The 22,911-nt window shown below is 46.7% G+C and overlaps 2 protein-coding genes and 1 long non-coding RNA gene across 8 annotated transcripts in view; all 3 read left to right on the top strand.

The window, feature by feature from the left end:
* LOC138917600 (uncharacterized) overlaps window positions 1-12,191 on the top strand; it is a 95,786-nt gene extending 83,595 nt beyond the window's left edge. The window contains exons 10-13 of the mRNA XM_070234699.1: window positions 9,455-9,496; window positions 9,695-9,774; window positions 11,003-11,055; window positions 11,960-12,191. Of these exons, the coding sequence (XP_070090800.1) occupies window positions 9,455-9,496; window positions 9,695-9,774; window positions 11,003-11,055; window positions 11,960-12,191 (407 nt within the window). The remainder of the gene's footprint in view (window positions 1-9,454; window positions 9,497-9,694; window positions 9,775-11,002; window positions 11,056-11,959) is intronic.
* Window positions 12,192-13,608: 1,417 nt separating this feature from the next.
* Window positions 13,609-17,162, top strand: LOC138917392 (uncharacterized). Of its 2 annotated transcripts, XR_011425289.1 has the most exons (3): window positions 13,657-15,228; window positions 15,559-15,660; window positions 17,018-17,162. It is a non-coding gene; the product is annotated as an uncharacterized lncRNA (long non-coding RNA). The 2 variants fall into 2 exon arrangements; XR_011425288.1 differs by lacking the exon at window positions 17,018-17,162 and having other exon boundaries at window positions 13,609-15,228; window positions 15,559-16,133.
* A 290-nt stretch (window positions 17,163-17,452) lies between these two features.
* LOC138917391 (ral guanine nucleotide dissociation stimulator-like) overlaps window positions 17,453-22,911 on the top strand; it is a 39,127-nt gene continuing 33,668 nt past the window's right edge. For 2 of the 5 annotated variants that reach the window (XR_011425286.1, XR_011425285.1), the window contains exon 1: window positions 17,464-18,461. The gene's annotated coding sequence lies outside the window, so the exon portion shown is untranslated. Of the gene's footprint in view, window positions 18,462-22,911 lie in introns of all 5 variants that reach the window. The other 3 variants (XR_011425284.1, XR_011425287.1, XM_070233589.1) reach the window with 3 other exon arrangements.

The following is a 22,911-nucleotide window of genomic DNA, read 5'->3' as shown; positions in this document are numbered from 1 at the left end:
TAACAGAAAAACTGCAACAGGAATGTGCTCTTAGACATTACAGCCAGTGGTGCTGCCTGTCCCCAAATGCAACAAAGTGACTGAAGGGTCCAGAACAGCAGCACACAGAGCTGAGAATTACAACCAGCCAGCCAGGGGGACAACCTGGACTCCTTGGGCACCTGTAGCAAAAGCAACCTTGCAACAAGGCAAGGACACATGTGGCCCACACAGGGGTCACTCCTTGAACATTTGGAACTAGTGATGAGAGGGAAGCACACTGCTGGACCTCAAAAGGCATCTCCTACATAAGGCCAATTCTCCATGATCAGGAGACGTAGCTGACCCACCTAATACATAGATATAAGCACAGAGAAAGAGGCAAAATGAGGAGGTAAAGGAATACATTCCAAGCAAGGGAACAGGAAAAAAACCAGAAAAAGAACTAAATGAAGTGGAAATAAGCAATCTACCTGACAAAGAGTTCAAAGAAAAAGTCATAAAGATGCTCACTGATCTTGGAATAAGATTGGACGAACACAGTGAGAACGTCAACCAAGAATTGGAAAATATAAAAAAAAAAATCAGAAATGAAGAATACAGTAGTAGAAATGAAAAATCCACTAGAGGGACTCAGTAGCAGAGTAGATGATACAGAAGAATGGGTCAGCAAGCTGGACAAAAGAGTAGAGGAAATCACCCAAGCTGAACAGATAAAAGAAAAAGGAACTAAAAAGAACCAACAATCTAATTTAATTCTGGGACATCATTAAGCCCACTATCATTCATATTATAAGTGTCCCAGAAGGAGAAGAGAAAGACAAAGAGGTGAGAGAATCTATTCAGAGAAATGATAGCTGAAAACTTTCCTAACCTAAGGAAGGAAACAGACATCCAAGTACAGCAAGCACAGAGAGCACCAAACAAGATAAACCCAAAGAGGCCCACACCAAGACACATTGTAATTAAAATGTCAAAAATTAAAGATAAAGATAGAATCCTAAAAGCCACAAGAGAAAGGCAACAAGTGACATACAAAGGAAAACCCATAAGGCTGTCAGCTGACTTCTCAGCGGAAACCTTGCAGGTTAGAAGTGAGTGGCAGGATATATTTCAAGTGCAGAAAGGAAAAATCCTACAGCCAAAAACACTCTACACAGCAAGGTTTTCACTCAGAATGGAAGGAGAGAGAAAGAGTTTCCTAGACAAGCAAAAATTAAAGGCGTTTATCCCCAAGAAACCAGTTTTACAGGAAATGCTAAAGGGACTTATCTAAGTGGGAAAGAGAAGATAAAAAGTAGTGATAAGGAAATTCTAATAAAATAAAGAGGCAATAAAATCACCGGTAAAGGCAAAAATACAGTAAATGTAGCAGATCAACCACCTATGAAGATAATATGGAGGTCAAAATACAAAAGAACTAAATTTACCTATTTCAATGATAATAAGGTAATGGATACTCACGCACAAAATTAGAGGTTAGATTTGATATCAAAAGCACAAAATGTGGGAGAAGGGGTGTAAAAGAGTAGAGTTTTTAGGAAGAAGTCAAACTAGAGAGATCATCAACTCAATGTAGATTGCTATATATGTAGATTATTACATAAGAACCTCATGGTATTCACAAACCAGAAACCTGTAATAAAGACAGAAATAATTCAGAGAAAGGAGGCCAAACATGATACTAAAGAAAGCCCCCAAACACAAGAGAATAGAGCAAGAGAAGAAGAAAGGAACAGAGAAGAACTACTAAAACACACAGAAAAAAATAACAAAATAGGAGTAAATACATATTTACCAATAGCTACTTTAAATGTCAATGGAGTAAATCCTCCAATCAAAAGGCATAGGGTGGAAGATTGGATAAAAACAAACAAGACCCATACATATGTTGTATACAAGAGACATACTTCAAACTTAAAGACACTCATAACCTGAAAGTTAAGGGATGGGAAAAGATACTCCATGCAAATAGCAAAGAAAAGAAAGCTAGGGTGGCAATACTTATATCAGGCAAAATACACTTTAAAACAAGAACTGTACCCAGAGACAAAGAAGGGCACTACATAATGTTAAAGGGAAGAATCCAACAAGAGGATATAACACTTGTAAATATCTCTGCACCTAAATATATAAAGCAATTATTAACAGATATAAGAGGAGAAATAGACAGTAACACAATAATAGTAAGGGACTTTAACACTCCAGTTACACCAATGGATAGATCATGCAAATGGAAAATCAAAAAGGAAATATTGGCCTTCAACGACACTTTAGATCAGATGGACTTCGTAGATATAGAGAACGTTGCATCCAAAAACCACAGAATACGCATTCTTTTCAGATGCACATGGAACATTCTCCAGGATTGCTCACATATTAGGCCACAGAAGAAGTCTGAATAAATTTAATAAGATTGAAATAATACCAGCCATCTTCTCTGACCACAAAGTTATGAAACTAAAAATCAACTACAGGAAGAAAATCAGAAAATCAGAAAATCAGAAAAGATTAAACAAAATGCAACTGTACAACAATCGGGTCAATGAAGAAATCAAAGGAGAAATCAAAAATTGCCTGGAAACAAATAAAAATGAAAATATGACATGCCAAAATCAATGGGAAACAGCAAAACAATTCTAAGAAGGAAGTTTATAGCAATGCAGGTCTATGTCAACAAACAAGAAAAACAAATAAAGCCCAATATCAGTAGAAGGAGGGAAGTAAAAATCAGAGCAGAAGTAAGTGAAATAGAGACTAAAAAACAATAGAAAAAATCAATGGAACCAAGAGCTGGTTCTTTGAAAGGATAAACAAAATTGGCAAACCTTTAGTTAGACTCACGAAGAAAACAAGAGAGAAGGCTCAAATAAAATCAGAAATGAAAGAGGAGAAATTACAATGGACACCTCACAAATGCAAAATATTACAAGAGAATACCATGGAAAGCTATATGCTGACAAATTGGATAATATAGAAGAACTGGATAAATCCTTAGAAACATACCACCTTCAAACTGAATCAAGAAGAACTAGAGAATTTTAATAGAGAAGTCACCAGGATATAGAATGAAACAGTAATGAAAAACTTCCAAAAAATAAAAGCTCAAGACCAGACGGCTTCCCTGGTGAATTCTACCAAACATTCAAAGACTTATTACCTATCCTTCTTGAACTCTTCCAAAACATTGAAGAGATGGGGAAGCTACCTAACTCATTCTACAAAACCAACATAACCTGATACCAAAACCAGACAAGGACATCACAGAAAAGGAAAATTATGGACCAGTATCACTGACGATAATCGATGCAAAACTCTGCAACAAAATACTAGAAAATCAAATACAACAATACATTAAAAACATCATACACCATGGCCAAGTGGGATTCATTCCAGGGATGCAGGGATAGTTCAACATCTGCAAATCAATCAACATCATACACCACATTAACAAAGTGAAGAATAAAAAGCACATGATCCTCCCAATAGATGCAGAGAGAGCATTTGGCATGACATAGCATCCATTTCTGATAAAAACTCTGAACCAAATGGGTAGAAAAGGAAAGTACCTCAACATAATAAAGGCCATATATAACAAACTCACAGCTAATATCATTCTCAATGGAGAAAAACTGAATGCTGCCCCTCTAAGTACAGGAAGCAGACAAGAATACCCACATTCACCACTCTTATTACCATAGTATTGGTAGTCTTAACCTGAGTAATCAAGCAAGAAAAAAGAGTAAAAGGGATGCAAATTGGAAAGGAAGAAGTGAAACTATCAGTATTTGCAGATGACATGATTTTATATGTAGAAAACCCTAAGGAATCCACCCAAAAACTTTTAGAAATAATAAATGAATATGGCCAAGTTGCAGGATGCAAAATCAACATCCAAAAATTAGGTGAGTTTGTATACACTAAGAACGAAGTAGCAAAAAGACAAATTAAGAATGCAATCCCATTTACAGTTGCAACAAAAAGAATATAATATCTAGGATTAAAGTTAACAAAAGAGGTGAAATATCTGTATGATGAAAAGTATAAAACATTGTTGAAAGAAATTGAAGATGACACAAGAAATGTAAAGATATTCCGTGCTCTTGAATTGGAAGAATTAACATAGTTAAAATGTCCATACTTCCTCAAGCAATCAACAGATTCACTGAAATCTCTATCAAAGTTCCAACAACATTTTTCAAATAAACAGAATGGGGAAGCCTAATGCTTATATGGAACAACAAAAGGCCCCGAACAGCCACAGGAATCCTGAGAAAAGAGAACAAAACTGGAGGTATCAGACTCCATGATGTCAAAATATACTACAAAGCTATAGTAAGCTAAATGGCATGGTACTGGCACAAATACAGATATACAGTTCAATGGAACAGGATCGAGAGCCCAGAAATAAACCCCCACATCTCTGGACAGCTAATTTTCAACAAGGGTGCCAAGAACATACAATGGAGAAATGAAAGTCTCTTCAATAAATGGTGTTTGGAAAACTGGACAGCCACATGCAAATGAATGAAAGTAGGTCATTATCTTACACCATATACAAAAATTAACTCAAAGTCGATTAAAGACTTGAATGTAAGTCCCAGAACCATTAAACTTCTAAAGAAAACATAGGCAGTACACTCTTTGACATCAGTCTTAGTGGCATATTTTGAAGTACCATGTCTGACAGGGCAAGGGAAACAATAGAAAAAATAAGCAAATGGGACTACATCAAACTAAAAAGCTTCTGCACAGCAAAGGAAACCATCAACAAGACGAAAAGACATTCTAACAATTGGAAGAAGATATTTGCAAATCATATATCTGATAAGGGGTTAATATCCAAAATATACACAGCACTCATATATCTCAACACCAAAAAACTAACAACCTAATTTAAAAAATGGGCAAAAGATCTGAACAGACAATTCTCCAAAGAAAATATAAATATGTCCAACCTGCACTTGAAAAGGTGTTCAACATCATCAACTATCAGGGAAATGTAAATCAAAACTACAAAGAGTTGTCTCCTCACTCCCATCACAATGGCTATAGTTAAGAAGACAGGAAACAATAAGTGTTGGAGAAGATGTGGAGAGAAGGAAACCATCATACACTGCTGGTGGGAGTGCAAACTGGTGCAGCCACTATGGAAAACAATATGGAGATTCCTCCAAAAATTATGAATAGATCTACCATATGATTCAGCTATTCCATTGCTGGGTATTTATCCAAAAAACATGTAAAGACAAGTGCAGAATGGTACATGCATCTCCATGTTCATCACAGTGCTATTCACAATAGCCAAGACTTGGAAGCAACTGAGGTGCACATCAAGAGACGAATGGATAAAGAAGATATAGTATATATATATACAATGGAATACTAGTCAGCCACAAGAAATGATGAAATCCAGCCATTTGTGACAACATGGATGGAACTGAAGGGTATTACACTCAGTGAAATATTTCAGAGGGAGAAAGTGAAATACAGTATGATTTTACTCATAAGTAGAATGTAAAACCAATGACAAACGAACACATAGAGGCAGAGATTGGATTGGTACTTACCAGAGGCAAAGGGGGGAGGCAGGAGGAGGAAAGGAGTGATTAGGGACATGTGCGTGGCAATGGATTGTAATTAGTCTTTGGGTGCTGAGCAGGATGTAATCTACACAGAAATGAAAATATCTGAAGTTGTGCACCTGAAATTTACATAATGTTATAAACCAATGTGACCACAATAAAAGAAAATGATAAAAACAAAGGTGGGCAGAGGATATGAACACACAGTTTTCCAAAAAAGATATACAGATGGCCAATAGGCACATGAAAAGATGTTCAGTGTCATGAATTATTAGGAAAATGGAAATCAAAACTACAATGAGATATCATCTTATCCTGTCAGAATGGCCACAATTAACAAGACAAAAATGTTGGAGAGGATGGGGAGAAAAGAGTACCCTCAGACATTGCTGCTTGGAATGGAAACTGGTGCAGCCACTATGGAAAACAGTATGGAGATTTCCCAAAAAACTAAAAATAGAAATACCACATAACACAGCTATCCCACTACTGAATATTTATCCAAGGAACATGAAATTAACAATTCAGAGATTTATTAATTATTCACAATAGCCAACATGTGGAAGCAACCCAAATGCCCATCAACAGATGAATGGATAAAGACGATGTTGTAGATAGATAGATAGATAGATAGATAGATAGATGCACACACTATGCTGTACTACTCAGCCATAAAAGGAGACAAAATTGTGCTTTTGTGACAACATGGATGGAGCTTGAGGGTATTATGCTAAATGAAATAAGCCAGAGAAAAACATACACCTTATGGTTTCACCAATATGTGGAACATAAATACATGGAAAAGGAGAACAGATTGGTGGTTACCAGAGGGGAAGGGCTTGGAAGAGGGAAAAAGGGGTAAAGGAGTACATATTTATGGTGACGGAAAAAAACTAGACTATTAGTGGTGAGTGCAATGGTGTCTATACAGAAACTGATATATAACAATGTACACCTGAAATTACACAATGTTACAAGCCAATATGACCTCAATAAAATAAATAAAAAACATTTTTCAAGGAAAATGTGGGAGAAAGCAAAGGTGGCAAGTGTGAATAATTTACACATTGGATGGAATACTGTTTTAATTGGATGAAGTTTACATTGTTAAATCTAGTCAATCGATGTTTCCAATACTGTTCTACTTTCCTGTGTTTTTGAAAACTTTTATTTAAAAAAGTAAAACAGTATTGCCGGAGATCTCAGAGAGGACTGGGGCTGTGGAGACCTCCAGAGGCTGGCTCTGTGGCCCAGGGGGGAAGCTCCAGAGTTCCGCCCGGGCAGCAGACAAAACTCTCTGCCATTAGCGGAGGGCCCCTCCCAGCATTCACAATGCCGGGAAGGTCCCGGAGAGAATCCCAAGCAGCGCCGCGGCCTGCCGGCTGCCGCTGCCTGCCCAATGGGGCTCAGGACTGCCGGAGATCTCCTCGGAGAGGACTGGAGCTGGGTGGAGCTCCAGCGGCCGGCTCCGTGGTGAAATCCTCAACAAAATTCTGGCAAACCGAATACAGCAATACATCAAAAAGATTATACACCATGATCAAGTGGGTTTTATACCAGGGACACAGGGATGGTTCAACATCTGCAAATCAATCAACGTGATACACTACATTAACAAAATGAGAAACAAAAACCACATGATCATCTCAATAGATGCAGAGAAAGCATTTGACAAGATCCAACATCCATTTATGATAAAAACCCTCAATAAAATGGGTATAGAAGGAAAGTACCTCAACATAATAAAGACTGTATATGACAAACGCACGGCCAACATCATACTCAATGGACAAAACTGAAAGCCATCCCTCTGAGGACAGGAACAAGACAAGGGTGCCCACATTCACCACTCCTATTCAACATGGTACTGGAGGTGTTGGCCAGAGCAATTCGGCAGGAAAAAGAAATAAAAGGAATCCAAATAGGTAATGAAGAAGTAAAACTCTCGCTGTTTGCAGACGACGTGATGTTATATATAGAAAACCCCAAAGAATACATAGAAAAACTATTAGAAATAATCAACAACTACAGCAAAGTAGCAGGGTATAAAATCAACATACATAAATCAGTAGCATTTCTATACACTAACAATGAACTAACAGAAAAAGAACTCAAGAACTCAATCCCATTCACAATCGCAACAAAAAGAATAAAATACCTTGGGATAAATTTAACCAAGGAAGTGAAGGATTTATACGATGAAAACTACAAGACTTTCTTGAAAGAAATTGACGATGACATAAAGAGATGGAAAGACATTCCATGCACATGGATTGGAAGAATAAACATAGTTAAAATGTCCATACTACCTAAAGCAATCTACAGATTCAATGCTATCCCAATCAGAATCCCAAGGACATTCTTTACAGAAATTGAACAAAGAATCCTAAAATTCATATGGGGCAACAAAAGACCGCGAATTGCTAAAGCAATCCTGAGTAAGAAAAACAAAGCAGGAGGAATCACAATCCCAGATTTCAAAACATACTACAAAGCTACAGTGATCAAAACAGCATGGTACTGGTACAAAAACAGGTCCACAGATCAATGGAACAGAATTGAAAGCCCAGAGATAAAACCACACATCTATGGACAGCTAATCTTCGACAAAGGAGCAGAGGGCCTACATTGGAGAAAAGAAAGTCTCTTCAACAAATGGTGCTGGGAAAACTGGACAGCCACATGCAAAAGATTGAAAATTGACCATTCTTTTTCACCACACACCAAAATAAACTCAAAATGGATCAAAGACCTAAAGATTAGGCCTGAAACAATAAGTCTTCTAGAAGAGAATATAGGCAGTACACTCTTTGACATCAGTTTCAAAAGAATCTTTTTGGACACTACAACTCCTCAGTTGAGGGAAACAATAGAAAGAATAAACAAATGGGACTTCATCAGACTAAAGAGCTTCTTCAAGGCAAGGGAAAACAGGATTGAAACAAAAAAACAGCCCACTAATTGGGAAAAAATATTTACAAGCCGCTTATCCGACAGAGGGTTAATCTCCATAATATACAAAGAACTTACACAGCTTAACAACAAAAAAACAAACAACCCGATCAAAAGATGGGCAGAGGACATGAACAGACATTTCTCGAAAAAAGATATAAGTATGGCCAATAGACACATGAAAAGATGTTCATCATTGCTAATCATCAGGGAAATGCAAATCAAAACTACACTAAGATATCACCTTACACCCGTTAGATTGGCAAAAACATCCAAAACCAAGAGCGACAAATGTTGGAGAGGTTGTGGAGAAAAAGGAACCCTCATACACTGTTGGTGGGAATGCAAACTGGTACAGCGGCTATGGAAAACAGTATGGAGATTTCTCAAAAAGTTAAAAATAGAAATACCCTATGACCCAGCCATCCCATTACTGGGTATCTATCCTAAGAACCTGAAATCAGAAATTCCAAGAGTCCCTTGCACCCCTATGTTCATCGCAGCATTATTTACAATAGCCAAGACGTGGAACCAACCTAAATGCCCAGAAACTGATGATTGGATAAAGAAGATATGGTATATATACACAATGGAATACTACTCAGCCATAAAAAAAAGGACAAAATTGGCCCATTCGCAGCAACATGGATGGACCTCGAGGGTATTATGTTAAGCGAAATAAGCCAGACAGAGAAAGAAGAACTCTATATGACTCCACTCATAGGTGGAAGTTAACATATTGACAAGGAGAACTGATCTGTGGTTACCAGGGAAAAGGGGGTGGGGGCTGGGGGGTGGGCACAAAGGGGGAAGTGGTGTAACCACAACATGACTAACAATAATGTACAACTGAAATCTCACAAGGTTGTAATCTATCATAATATTGATTAAAAAAAAGTAAAACACACTCACATGTATTCCATTTTATTGACTTTCAGGGTACTCTCCCAACAGAAACAATGCCTTGACTGAGAACTCTGGTAAGCTTCAAGAAAGCCCTAGTCCTGGGTGGGAAGGGAATATCTTGATGCTGTGCGTCAAAGAGAACCATGCACACTGGGTCTTGAATGATGATGAAAGCTGGCCAACTCGTGTCAAGGACTGTGACACAGTGCGGGGACAGCAGGAGCCTTGGAGGAATGACAGGAGCTGGCTCAGCCCAGCGCTTATCACCCTAGACTTCCCCTTCTGGGCCATCATCCTCATTTACTTGGCGGGACTCCTGGTGCTCATCACATGCCTGCTCTGCGGTCTCCTGGTAAGCAGGGTAGTGTTGTTTGTCTTCTTTCTGTTGGGTTGTAAGAGCTCTTGCTATATTGTAAATATATGTGCTTTGCTAGGGATATGTTTAGCAGATAGTGTCTCTCACTGGCGACTTGATGTTGGTGGCTCCTTTAGAGCTTGAATCAGTAGTGACATTATCATCCGCCCAACTCTGAGGGGCTGACTCCCCTGTCCCAGATGTTTCCATCAACCCAAAGGATCATATTCAATAATGAGAAATTCAGAAACATATTAACCCTCAACAAATCTCTGGTGACTAGATTTTACTCACACTCTCAGACAATAAACACCCGTTCCTCAAGATCGGAAGTGATGCCACATCACCATGCCCTCAGTTTAATTTCTCTTCTTATATCCTACCATTCCTGGAATCCTTGGTCTATGACCTCAGTAATTCTCTTGGAACCATCCAAATATTCTTACTGTTCATCATAGCTGCCTTGTAAAACTTCAACCCCAGAAGATCTGATTATTTCCCATGCCTTAGCTCCTGCTGGTATTATGATTTTATGACAAAACAGGATATTTTGGGGGCTGGCCCCGTGGCAGAGTGGTTAAGTTCATGTGCTACACTTCAGCAGCCCAGGGTTTCACTGCTTCAGATCCCAGGCATGGACATGGCACTGCTCATCAGGCCATGCTGAGGTGGCAACCCACACAGCACAACCAGAGGTGCTCACAACTAGAGTATACACCTATGTACTGGGGGTCTTTGGTGAGAAGGAAAAAAAACCCAGGATATTTTGGCACCACTGTAAATCTAAAATCAGGATCAGACTGCAGACCCTGTGAGCTGCAGCCATTAGGACAAGCAGTTGGGTCTGCTGAGAGAGAGAAGAGAACATTTAGCGGGTGTGGGTACCAGGGTTCAAGAAGCCTCCCTGATTCCTGGATAGAATCAAAGAAGACAATGCAGGACAGAGGAGGGATGCTTGGGTGTGACTATGCTTGGGAATGTCCCTAGAGAGGCGGATGTGTCATTGGTAATGCCTTCAACAGTGCTGTTCATTCAGTGATTCATCCTATATCATGGACTGCATTCTACGTCCACCCAGGCAATATTCTCCCCACTGGTGCTTACAGTGTCAGAAGAATTAATTTTCATTTATAATATATAGGTACAGTGCTTGTAATGTGCTACGTGTTCCAAGCATTTTTCAAACATCAACTCCTTTAATTCTCTCCATGTCCTTACAAATTAGGTACACTTATCATTTTTGCCAACAACAGATAAAGAAACTGAGGCCCCGACGAGGTAAGTATCTTGCCCACTACCAATATCTACAAAGTGATTGAGCTGGAATTTCAACATAAGATGCTGGATATTCTCTGCTCTTAACCATGATATTTCCTTTCTAAAACTTCACACCATGAAAACATTGCATCAGTGTATCCATTTCCTTGTTACACCCAGTAGCCCTACTCTTCGATCTCTGTCTGAAAAACATACTATTTACATCAAAACTGTTGCACATACACATCCAAATGACTTCTACCAATATCCCCTGTCCTTGAAAATTAAGAGAACATTTCAAAACATTTCTTGCCCAGGCTGGGAATGCTTCTGGGAAATCCCACTGTTCCTCTAAGAAGCCAAGGGTAGGCTGGGAGCTGGGTCTGAGGGGAAAGGAGACCTCAGGAGTTACCATGGAATTACAGAATGGATGGGAGGCCTCGGCAGGAACTGACTTCAGGATCTGGTGGTGTTTGAAGCTGGGCGCTAATTTTCTGGCTGTGGGAGTAGGGGCTAGTGCCGCATTACAGGAAGAGGGGATGGCTCCTGGTGTTCTTGGGGAAACTAAACACGTGAAATAGGGAATGAAGATTCCTTTCACAATGGATTTGTGACAGGAGGCGTTCTGTACCTGCTCTGTGGTGGGAGTTTCCCCATAACCAAGTCGAGGCAGGCCCCTGAGACCGTCTGTCCTGTCCCTCAGGCAGTGTCTTTGCAGTGCTGCACACAGGAGATGGCCAAAGAGATAGGAGATGGCCAAGGAGATGGCAGATGGCTTCAGTTACTCCATGTCCCTGGACAGAGGGTAGATGCACCAGGCCACCAAGAATGACCAGGGTTGGTCTGAGGTGACTGGGCACAGAGGGGTCTCCTAATCCAGGACCCTGAGATGGTGCCACTGACACTATGTCCCTCCTGGTCCCAGCCAGCCTGAAGATGAGTCCATTTTTTATCCAAATGAGGCCTGCAGGATGCATGCTCTCCAGGTAGGAGTGATAGAGAAGCTGTCAGAGTCCATGGTCCCAGCCTTCCTGAGTAGAATCATCTGCAACATCACCACCTTCGTGTGCAACTACTCGGCCTTCAGCACATTCCACCAGGTCCTGGACCAGCTGTTTACTAAGCGAGTGCCCGCCTCATCCTCAGCACTGTGGTGACTCTGCCCACTGCCAGCTGTAAGTTTTGGGGATGTCAGCGCATCTCTCTGAGCCTCAGTTTGGTCTTGTGAAAAGTGGGGTGGGAGACAATGAACATCATAGGGTTCTCCCAGGGATGAATGAAACCAGCCATGGCAAGCGGTTCCTGGTGCCTGGCTTTACAGAGAGAGCTGTGGGACAGGCAGTGGTTGTTCATGGTGATTATTTCTCTGTCTCCCATAAAACTTACTCTTCCTCTTTCATCACTGACTTGTGGCCTTTCTGAGTTTGATAAAGCACCTGGAGAGCACACTGTCAAGGAGTTTGAGATTCCATCCAGCTGGTCCTGGTCCTCGCCCTTCACATAGCCAATGAGGGATTTCTGAGGCAGCAAAGGGGCCCCAGGACCCACTCAGATATCTGGGATGGTTCCAGTTGGAGTTCACTCAACAACGTGCATTAAACACCTACTCCACACTAGACTTCTGGAGACACTAAGCGTAACTCAGTGAATGAAGCAGACACCCTGTCTGGGCCTCAATTCTAGTCAGAGAGACAGTCAGTCACTCTTGACATCATTCACAGGTCCCATCCACCATACATCCTGTGTGACGCCTTCATACCCTCTTGGACATCTGGAGGCATCTTCCCCCTTTGTGAGTGGGATGGACCACAGGACCACCTACAAAAGTTAGTGGTCTTTGGGTCCAGAAGGAGGGTTTCCTGTCTCTAGAGGAGAGGGTAGGAGGAGAATATGCAGGCCGTGGCTTTGCCAGGCCTGGAAGAACACTGCATCTCAATTATCTTTCGATTCCCATGGAGGGTTAAGTTCTGGTAGCTTCTTCTCAAAGAGGACAGGAGTATAAGAGAGCTTTGTATGGGTCCCAGGCCCCCTGAGAACCAGAAGGGAGTCTAGGCTGAGTTGTCCCCTAGAGACCCATCGCCACCAGAGTCCCAGCTCCTTTGGCCTCCCTGTCTCCACATCCACCCCTTGTGACCACCACCGTCAGCTCCAGAGCAGGTGGTGCATGAGCAAGCTGCTCACAAATCTGCCTGAGTCTTCGTTCCATTAGCCCACGTGCATGGAGAGCTGAGGTGGATGTTGGGCCTTTGGGAGAAGAGTATCAGTGGGAACAAGAGGTTGCCACAGACTCTGTGTTAAACCTGCTGCAGGAGCAGGCCTGCCACTGCCAGGAAAGCCAGGCAGGGTTCAAGGCTGGGATGGGGCTTTCCCCTGGAAGGCATGGTAAGGCACAAGGGCCCCAGTCCAAATGAGAGTGCCTTGGGAGGGCAGTGTGGAAGCAAAGGCCAGGCCTCTCACCCTGTGGCCCATCTGCCTCCCCCCAGTACTATCTATTTGATGCTGGGAAGCTGGCTGGACCAAGGACAGGATTTCAGTGAGCCCCTGCAGTTTCCCTGTTTGACGGTGAAGCTGGCCACTGTTCATGTCAGCTCTGGTGGCTCAGACCCAGAGGGCCAAGCCTGCCTTCTGCCAGGCCACCTGGAGCATCTCATGGTCACTGAGACTGAGCAGAAAGGTGAGGGGACTGCAGTATGGGGAAACTGCCTGTGCTGGGGTTTATGGGCTGGAGTTCTCTTAAAGGCAGTGTAGTCTTTCCTGTCTTTGGAAAGTTACAGAAACTGTCAGGTGTGTGGGTGAAAATTTCTCTTTACCCTGCTCCAGAGCCACCTCCAAAGCTCCTGCCACTTCCAGAGCCAGAGCCAGAGCCAGCTCCAGCCCCCGGGCTAGAGCCAGCTCCACCTCCAGTCCCATCACCTGTGGTAGAGCTGGAGCCAGCATCCCCTGTGTCGGCCACTGCAAGGCTGGAGGAAGGGCCACCATTAAAGTCAGCCCCAGTGTCAGCTCCTGCACTGGAGACCACTGGACGCTGGGCTCTACTGAGACTTCCAGTTCCATCTGCAGCAGTCAGGAGCCCGCAGGATCCAGCCCCAGAGCCCACCTGCCCCTGGGCCGTGACCACCGAGGACCAGCTGCGAGAGGAGAAACCGAACCTCTTGGACTTCTCTCCCCAGCTGGTGGCAGAGCAGCTGATGAGGATGGCTGCAGTGAGCAGCAGAGCTCATAGGGCAGGTGGCCCCTGCCTTCCCGGTGCCATGAGCCACCCCACACCTGCCATTCCCTGCTCCAGAATCCAATGGTCTGGGTCCATATCCCTGCTCCCTCCCTTACCAACACTGTGACCTGGGAAGCTTTCTTTCCCCCCAAGCCTTCCCTGCCCACTAGAGAACAGGAGACAATAAACACAGACACTCAGTGCAAGTGCTGCACTTTGTGGCTGTGCCGATGAATGAGGTGGAAGAGAGTGGAAGCTGGGCAGAGTCTGGCCCTTTGGTGGAGGATGGGTGCTCAGTGAAGTGCTGCCAGGTCCATGAGGCAATCACCCATCTTCCCAGGTGGCCTTGTCATCTTCAGCACTTATTAGGCACCTGACATGTTTTGACCACAGTGGAGACAATCAAAGCCAATGGTTGGCGGTGCCTCGGGCGAATGTGCATGGGAATGGGGAGTGGGACCCAAGGGTGACTAGAATGAGGGGAAGATGGCCCTAGAGGTGGGTAGGTGTGGGCTGCATCCTGGAGCTTGGAGGACGTGAGACAGGGCTGGGGGAAAATGCCCCCTCCTTTCTCCACAGTACCGTGTCCTGTGTCATCTTGTCCCAGGAGGCTTCTGTGGATACAGACAAAACCCAGGGACTCCCACAAGCCTCAGACCACATCCTCTGCTTCCTGAGTTCCAGCTGTGCTCCCACCCTGACTGGGACTATGTGAGACTGTGGACACTGAGCTGGGGTGTGACAGGACCAGGTGATACTCCAAATCTTCCACAGGAGCTGTTGAAGAAGTTGGTGCCCACCCACTGCCTTGGGCCCATCTGTTCCCAGAGAGACAACAGGGACTGCGAGTACCTGGCATCCTCATCCCAGAGAATATGACACATACCAACACCGTGGCCAACCATGTGATTGCCACCTGCCTCAGGGACACAAGCATGACACCGCAGGAGGGGCCACGGTTGTGGAGGATCCAGGAAGCTGAGGTAAGTTGTGGAATGCCCAGGGAGGACCTCTCTGGAGTTGTGGGGATTGCCTCTTGTTTCTCAGTTCTCAGGATTGAAGTCTCTGGTCTGAGTCCCTGTACTGTCCCTCGACTCTCCCTGACCTTGACTTGAGGTCCCAGTGGGGACAAGCTCACTGTGTTAAACTACAAATCCTTGTGCCTGGCAGTGTTACTCGTTGGGTGTCAGGTGTGCCCTCCCTGGGTTCCCTGGGCATCTGTCTGCCCCAGGACAGAAGTCCATGAGGGGACAGAAGCCAGGGGCAGCAGAGCTCCAGCTCCCCCTCACAGCTCAATCTCTTCCCTTCCCCAGGAGTGCCGAGGCTTAGGAAACTTCTCTTCCCTCCACACCATCCTTTCCGCTCTGCAGAGCCCTGCCATTAACCATCTCAGAGACCTGGAGACAAGTTTCCAGGTGGGTAGGCTGCTCTCCAGCCAAGCATCATGAGCGTGAGGTGGACCAGGCAGCCTGCATTCAGCCGGCATGTCCCCCAAGGTCAGCTGAGACCACCTGGGAGACAGCGAACGCGGGGAACAGGGACTGAGCTGCGTGCTGGGTCTCTGAGTCTCTCAGGGCCCTTAGGCCATCAGTTTTTCCACAAGGATTCATTTTCTTGCAGACCAGATCCTGCCTTGAGCCCAGGTGGAGAGTTTCAAGTGTTTCCTTTGCAGAAACGGAAGTCTCTATCCAGCTGAAACTGACACTGTTCCAAAGAGATCTGTTTGGGACATATGGGAATGGAGGCCCCAGGGCACAAGAGGAGAGGCCCCCTCCTGAGTCCCAAGGGTACCTTAGGGCTCAGAGCACCCCAGTGAAATCCCTCATCCAGGCCCCAGGCAGTTTGGATCTGCTGGGTTTTCAAACAAAAGGGATTTGCCCCTCAAGCACCCCACAGTTTTTCTTTCTTTTTTTCCCCATGCCTCAGTAATAGTTCTTGAAACTTTAAGAAGTGGTGCAGGAGAGAGCAGCACGTGAGCAGGAAGCTGCTCCTGATGGTAAACTGGAGGCTGGAGATCTGGAAGGACAAGAGGGGTGAGGGGATGGGAACCACGTGAGGGGATCCTAGGAGGTGAGGCGCGTGGCAAGGCTCGGCCCAGGCTGGGGTCAGAGAGCCCTGTGAGAGTGGGGCATGCCAGAGCCACTCGGCCAGGCCCCCCAAGACACCCTGCCCTCCCCCTCCCTGTCTGTTCAGCTGGGGTCTGGACACACCCTGGGAGTCCAGAGGTCGGGGCCTTGGTCAGATTTGGAGCCAGGGTTGCGGTGAAGCAAGCAGGGACAGGGCCTCTGACTGGGACGGGGAGCAGCCTCTCCTCAGTGGGTCCTTGAGCAAGTCACTGCCCCTCTGGGGGCCTCAGTCTCCTCCTCTGGGAAGTGGAGGGAAATGATCAGAGGTGCAGGCCTCCCAGCGGGGTGCTACCATCCAAGGGAGGACAGGAATGTGAGGAGATCTGTGCTGGCTCCTTGAGATGTGAGGGGAGAGCAGTGATGATACGCAGATGACTCTGAGTCCTCAGGAGACTCCTGGAAGAAGGTGACATTTTCCTCACACTTTTCAGATGAGCAAAGAGGCTCAGGGAGGGCTGGGCAGGCCCAAGGTCACACAGGAGTGAGTCCTGGAGCCAGGACTCGTCTAGAATCAGAGCACCCTGGAGGAGGAAGCAGCAGAGGCAGCAGGGGACTGGAGCCTGATGGCCAGGGTCTGAGTTCAGGGGCCTTGGGGGACATGTGCAGGGGAGTATGGGCGCACTGACCCTGTCCTCGGCCCCGACAGGAGGTGACCTCCGTGTTAGAGACTGCAGAGAGGGCCCACCAGGGAGCCCAGGAGAGGCAGCGGCAGCAGGTGAGGGTGACTGTGGGGGAGGGGTGTAGGAGTCAGAGGAGAGGGGGCGCCTCCTCCCAGCTGGAGGCCTCCCTCAGGAGAGGGGCCTTCCTCCTCCAGGGCATCTCCTATAGCCACAGAGCCTGAAGTGCCTGCATTGGCAGTGAGCAGGGGGAGGCCTGGAAGGGCTGGCAGCAGGACAGATTTGGGGTGGGGAGGGACAGGGGCCACACCCCCTGGCGTTGGCCGACAGCCAGCCCTGGGACGTGACTGGTGGGGTTTGGTGCTCCTGGAGGGGAGGGCAGGAGGGGATTGTGGGTGTTGGGGTGTCCCGAGGATCCTAGGCTGCTGTGTATGGGAGTGTGGGGTGGGCAGGAGGCTCAGGTGAGGGGTTTCAGAGGAGGGTTCATGGGGGTACCTGAGAGCGGGAGCTCATCACCATGCCCATCCCGATGGCGGCACAGGGTGTCGTCCCCTCCCTGGTGACATTCTTCAGTTCCCTTGAGCTGCTGGATGCTACGATGGAGGATTATGTGGAGGTGAGTGAGCCCGGAGGTGGGTCCGGGGGTTCAGGCTCCTGAGGGTGGGGAGGAGAGAGTCCTGCCCTGAGCCCTGAGCTGTCTGCATTTGGCAAAGGTCCTCTCAGCAGTGACTCCAGCCTCCTGTGGTAGCCGAGGCATCAGGCCCAACACAGTGATGAGTGATGCAGGCTCTGCGTAAGTCACCGTCCATGTTCCCTGGGCTGTTGAGGCCCTGAGCTGCAGGAGGTTGTGTCTGAGCTGGACTCAGTCCCTCCCTCTAGCCCTGCTGATGTGGAGAGAGAAGTTGAGCCCCTCTGAGTCAGGAAGCACATCACTTTCTGAGATTTTCCTTCCTGCCTGAGGTCTCCGTCTCCCTGTCTGTCATCAGAGAGGGTTGGGTCACGAGGTCTCTGGCGTTAGCTCCTCTGTGCCCCCCATCACAAAGCCCTGTTTCGTGCACACTTCCTGACTCCCTGGGATATACCTGTCACCCCACTGCAGAGGTCCCCACCTCTCCAACAGTACCCCCCACAGTTCACCTGTTCCTCACACAGTCCCTGCCCCATAGAGGTGGACACACTCTCCTACCTGCAGAGGATCAAAGCACCCAGTCTATGCAGGCTGACAAGTAGCCTGAGGGCTTGCTCTTGTGTAGGGCAGTTCCCTAGGGCAGGCTGCCTGCCCTGGCTGATCTGGATTATTTCTGTGCTCTAGTTGGTTTGGCCAACCCCCGGGCTGTTGGGCAGGGGAAGAACTTCAATGCTGTCTGCCAGCACCTGTCAGCATGCCTGTACTAGGTCACAACAATGGCCACCACCAATGTCTGTCTCTGGAGACGTCTCACCTCTCACAGAGACACACCCAGAGCCTACCAGGTGAGTCTCTTTTCACCAAAGGACTGTGCAGCTTTCTTTTTGGTGATTTTAGGTTTCTCTCTGATATGGCTGAATTTGTGCCTGGGCCCTTTAAGACCCGGTGTTTTCCTGCTTTCATCTGATAGCTTTTCTGGGGGTATTGCCCCATTGCAGTTAATAGGCAGCCAAGCCAAATAGTAGGGCACTCATCTCAGTTGTGCTGAGTCTGAAGCATGCTTATGGCAGTAACAGGCCCCTGCTCAGGTCCCCACTTCTCCAGGGAGGGCTGTGTACCTTAGGGTGGCTCCTGCCCTACTGGCTGTGAAGGTCCGTGGTTTGTGAAGGTGGCTTTTTCTCTCCAGAAGGAATTTCTGCCTCTTCCGCCTCAGTCAGGACTGTCCCTTATTGTGGGGGTTCTTTTCATCCAGTTTCCAGTTTTCTCTCCAGGGTAATTTTTCCAAGAACAGTTGTAACCCAGTTCTGTTTGTGGGAGGAGGTGAGTTCAGAGTCTGCCTATGCTGCCATCTTGATGTGATCCCTACTGCCTCATCTTGATTTACAAGCAAAACCTGGAAAATCTCCCCAAACAAGTGTTTTTTGGTTTCTGTAGGAATAATATAGAAAACATTGGGGCCAGCCCAGTGGGGCTGGCAGTGAAGCTCACATGTTCTCCTTCTGCTGTCCAGGGTTTGCCAGTTTCAATCTCGGGTGCAGACCTACACACTGCTTGTCAAGCCATTCTGTGGCAGGCGTCCCACACATAAAGTAGAGGAAGTTGGGCACAGATGTTAGCTCAGGGCCATTCTTCCTCAGCAAGAAGAGGAAGTTTGGTGGCAGAGGTTAGCTCAGGGCTAATCTTCCTCAAAAAAAAAAAAAATGAAGAAAATATTAATGTTACCTTTGGTGCTGAAACTCAATTTTGTGGAGTAACATTCAACCTCAATGTGAATTTCGCCATGTTTCTTTGGCTTTTATGGCACTGAGAGCTGAAGCATCAGATCAGAAGGTAGGACTTAGAGGCTGTGGACTACATTTCCCAAAGGGCAGGAGGCAGGGAGACTGGCCTCTTACTTTTCATGTAAAGAGACTCCTTTCCCATTAGGCAGCGGGTGGGAGGAGCATGGCTCCTGATTTTCCTTGGCTGGTAGTTGACCAGTACAGTCTCCACCTCCTGCTGGTTGATCCCGTTTGCCACGCCTCCCAGCTCGCCCTGCCTGCCCACGTGCAGTGCAGTGGCACGTGGCTGCCCCAGCTCCTCTGGCGCCCCAACTCCCTGCTGCCAACGCCTCCACTCTCCCCAGGCTCCCCACTCGCCCCGCCCTTCCAATCGCCCCTCCCCTCCAGCTCGCCCCGCCCTCCCCTGGCTCTGCCTCCTCACTCACTCGCCCACCCGCTTGCCCCCCAGCTCCTGCTCTTCCTGAGCCAATGGGGAGGCCGCAGACTTCCGGGCCAGGCGGGGCAATGCCGCCTCAGCGTGGAGTAGGCGAATGTGGCGGGAAGTTCCTGCCTGTTGCACAGCGATGCGCCTGAGGCAAGCGGTAGAGAGGGCGCGGCCATCCCCTCCAAAGCGGTCCCCCTGAGCCCAGTGCCCCGCGGGGCTGTCCCGGCCAGGCCTCGTCCCTCCTGGGCGGGGGCGGCTGGTCCAACGCGCGCCGCGTCGGGCGCTCCGCCGGCGGAGGACGGTCTGTGCCGCCCTGGCCCGCGAGGCCCCGGCGTCCGGGCGTCTCTTCCGCGGGGAGCCCGGGCGGGAGCGCTTTGACGGGGCTCCGCGGAGACGAGGAGGCCCTCGGAGGACGGCGGGCAAGGCCGCAGCGGGCGGGAGGGCCGCTCCGAGGGGAGACGCGCCCTGAGCCCGGGCATGGGTCCCGGACAGCCTTCCGGGCGGCGGCGCGGCCCAGGCCCGCCGTGTCCGCTGAGGCCTGCGGGGCGCTGTCCTCGAGGGCAGGGGCGCGGGGCTCGCGGGCTGCACAGGGCTCCTCGGTCCCTCCGTCCCCTCCGTCCCCGCTCCCCAGCGATGGAAGACAGTCCAGGCAGCTGTCTCAGGCTCAGAGAGGCTGCCTGCTGTGCACACCGCGTGTGTCTCCACTCCCCGCTCTCAGGGATGCTGGAGAGGGACAACCGGAGGGATGGGGAGGGACAGCAGGCCTCGTCCTGGTCCGGAGGGAGGGGGGAGGCCACCCTTGGCTCCTGGTAGTCCGCCTGGTTCTCTACCTGCCTCCTCTGGACTCACCTGGTTTTGTCTCGCCTGGTGTGGACACCTCCTGTCTCTCCCCATCTCCCTTTCCTGGAACAACATGGACCTACCGGTTTGCTGTGGGAGTGCACTGGGTTTGGGGACTGTGGAAAAGCCTCCTGAGTTCTTGTTCTTCTTCCCTTTCTTACTGGGATTGCCTGTCTGTTGAGTCTGAAATTTGCAAGCATCAAAGAAAATGCAGGACAGCATGTATTTTTAAGAGTTCAAAGCAGGACATAGGCACCTTACTTTTTATGACATGCAGAGCAGGATTCTTTGGGGAAGAATTTGATCTACAATCGTAAAGCAATTTCAGAGGGAAGCAAGAGTGTTTCATAGAATCATTTTGTTCTGCGCCTTTTTATGCTGTCCCAACTGGCGTGTAGTGATTGGCATTAAACTTCTGAGTAGATAAGGTGATGTTCATCTGCTCCCTGTAGAAGGGAAGGTCGCTTAATGGCTTTCTCTGCTGAACGGGCCACAGATGGTGTTCTCTGTGCCTTGGGACAGTGCTGATCAGATTCTGAGTTAACACAGCAACACAACCTCAATAACAGTAAACTGTGTTAAGCGTTGCTGTCATTTTAGCGCTAATATCTATATTAATAATCTACACGAATTTTTATAGTGTAACGACCTCCTGTTGTGTTCAGTGCTGCAAAAGTTGTTAAACCAATGAGATGATGCAGGGATGTGTCAAGCGTAGAACCTAGCAGATAGCAAGTGAGAAAGTGCCCAGGAGATGATCATACAGAAAGCTTGTGCTAAGTTGTCTAGCAAGATGCAGTGTGTATTTTAAAAGTCGCAGTAATGCTTTCAAAATGTTGGAAGTCCCTAAAATTAAATTCTTAAATAGGGCAGCTTTTTTTATGTTTGAGAACTACTGTGAAATAATTACAATTATTATTATTATATGAATGTCCCCGATATCTGAAAAAGAAAAAATAAGATTTTTATGTTGACAACTATATATTTTTCCTTAAAGTCGTCTTTAATAAAGTATAATGTACTTTGAATAGAATTTTGACTTGAAAAATAAAGCTTCCTGGAAATGAAGCAAAGCTTTTAAGTGGACCTTCTGTACAATGAAGAATGAGTCCTGGATTCCTGCCAAAGTGCCGGCGCTTCTGTCTCGATACCTGAGGCAGCAAACCTAACAAGGATAAATGCTGCCTCTGTGTGTGTGTGGAGGAGGCTCTCATGACATTGGTGTTGATGGGTTTTGAGAATGGGTTGGTACCTGTATAGGTCTGGAGAGTAGGTTTCAGACATGCCGGGTGAGGTTATTATTCCGCGTGAGCAGAAGTGGTCTGATTTGTGCCCCAGATGTCGGGGGCCTGCTCAATGTCGGGGACTGTGCTGGAAGCAGAGTCTGTTCTTGCTACTGTAGTGTTTTTTGGAAGCAAGTTGTCATGGTTTTAAACTAATAGACATCATTCTTTTTGACTGCAGTTATCTAGCATCCAGCACACAAGAGGTCAATAAATGTGTAGGGCATGTTTGAAGACAATATGGAATTTTTGGTAAGGATGCAAGATTAATTAGAAAGCTTATAGAATCCTGGCAAAGCATGTGGCTAGGTGGTGTAACATGATGTGTTTGTGCCCTAGGATGTCTCTGGCCCTTTTGCCCACAGTTCCTGGGAGGATGTTCCCACTTGCCATTATAAAGATGCAAAAAGGGCCATGCCCTTGGATTGTTTCCCCTTGGCTCCTGAATGATAGTTAAGGACCTGACATTTGAAGGTTGCTGTTTTGCCCTCATTTTAGGCACTTTTCCAGTGATTCCTGCTCCATCTCTCCCAACGTTGAGTTAAATCTTTGCACTCCAACTCAAGCATGTTCTCCTTACTGTTGTTGTTCTGGATGACATAAGGACAGCCCTTTGAAAAAGAAAAGCTCTCTAGAGAGCCTAGAGAGGTAGAAGGTGTGTGCTTTCCCTCAATGGGAATTAGATGTTTAATATTCAATAAATACTAATGACAGGAAACTATTCTACTTTTTGTTAATCTTCTTCAGTAAATTTGTTAAGAATATTCTCAGCCACAGCATCTTTGTCATCTTGGAAACATCTATTGTGAATCATATTCTTGATTTCGTCTTCATGTAGGTACGTGGGCTTTGATGATTCTTTGCCAGAACTCCTGTCCTTCCCTGGCTCCCTGGCCCATAGCATGGGAACGAGTACGGCAGGGTCTGAAAATTAAGTTAGACATTGTTCGTGCTGGTAGATATTTAG

The sequence above is a fragment of the Equus caballus genome, chromosome 14 (genome assembly GCF_041296265.1).
Source record: "Equus caballus isolate H_3958 breed thoroughbred chromosome 14, TB-T2T, whole genome shotgun sequence".
In the NCBI taxonomy this organism is placed as follows: Eukaryota; Metazoa; Chordata; class Mammalia; order Perissodactyla; family Equidae; genus Equus; species Equus caballus.
Note: the sequence above shows the minus strand (reverse complement) of the source record. Positions and strands in the feature narration are given on the sequence as shown.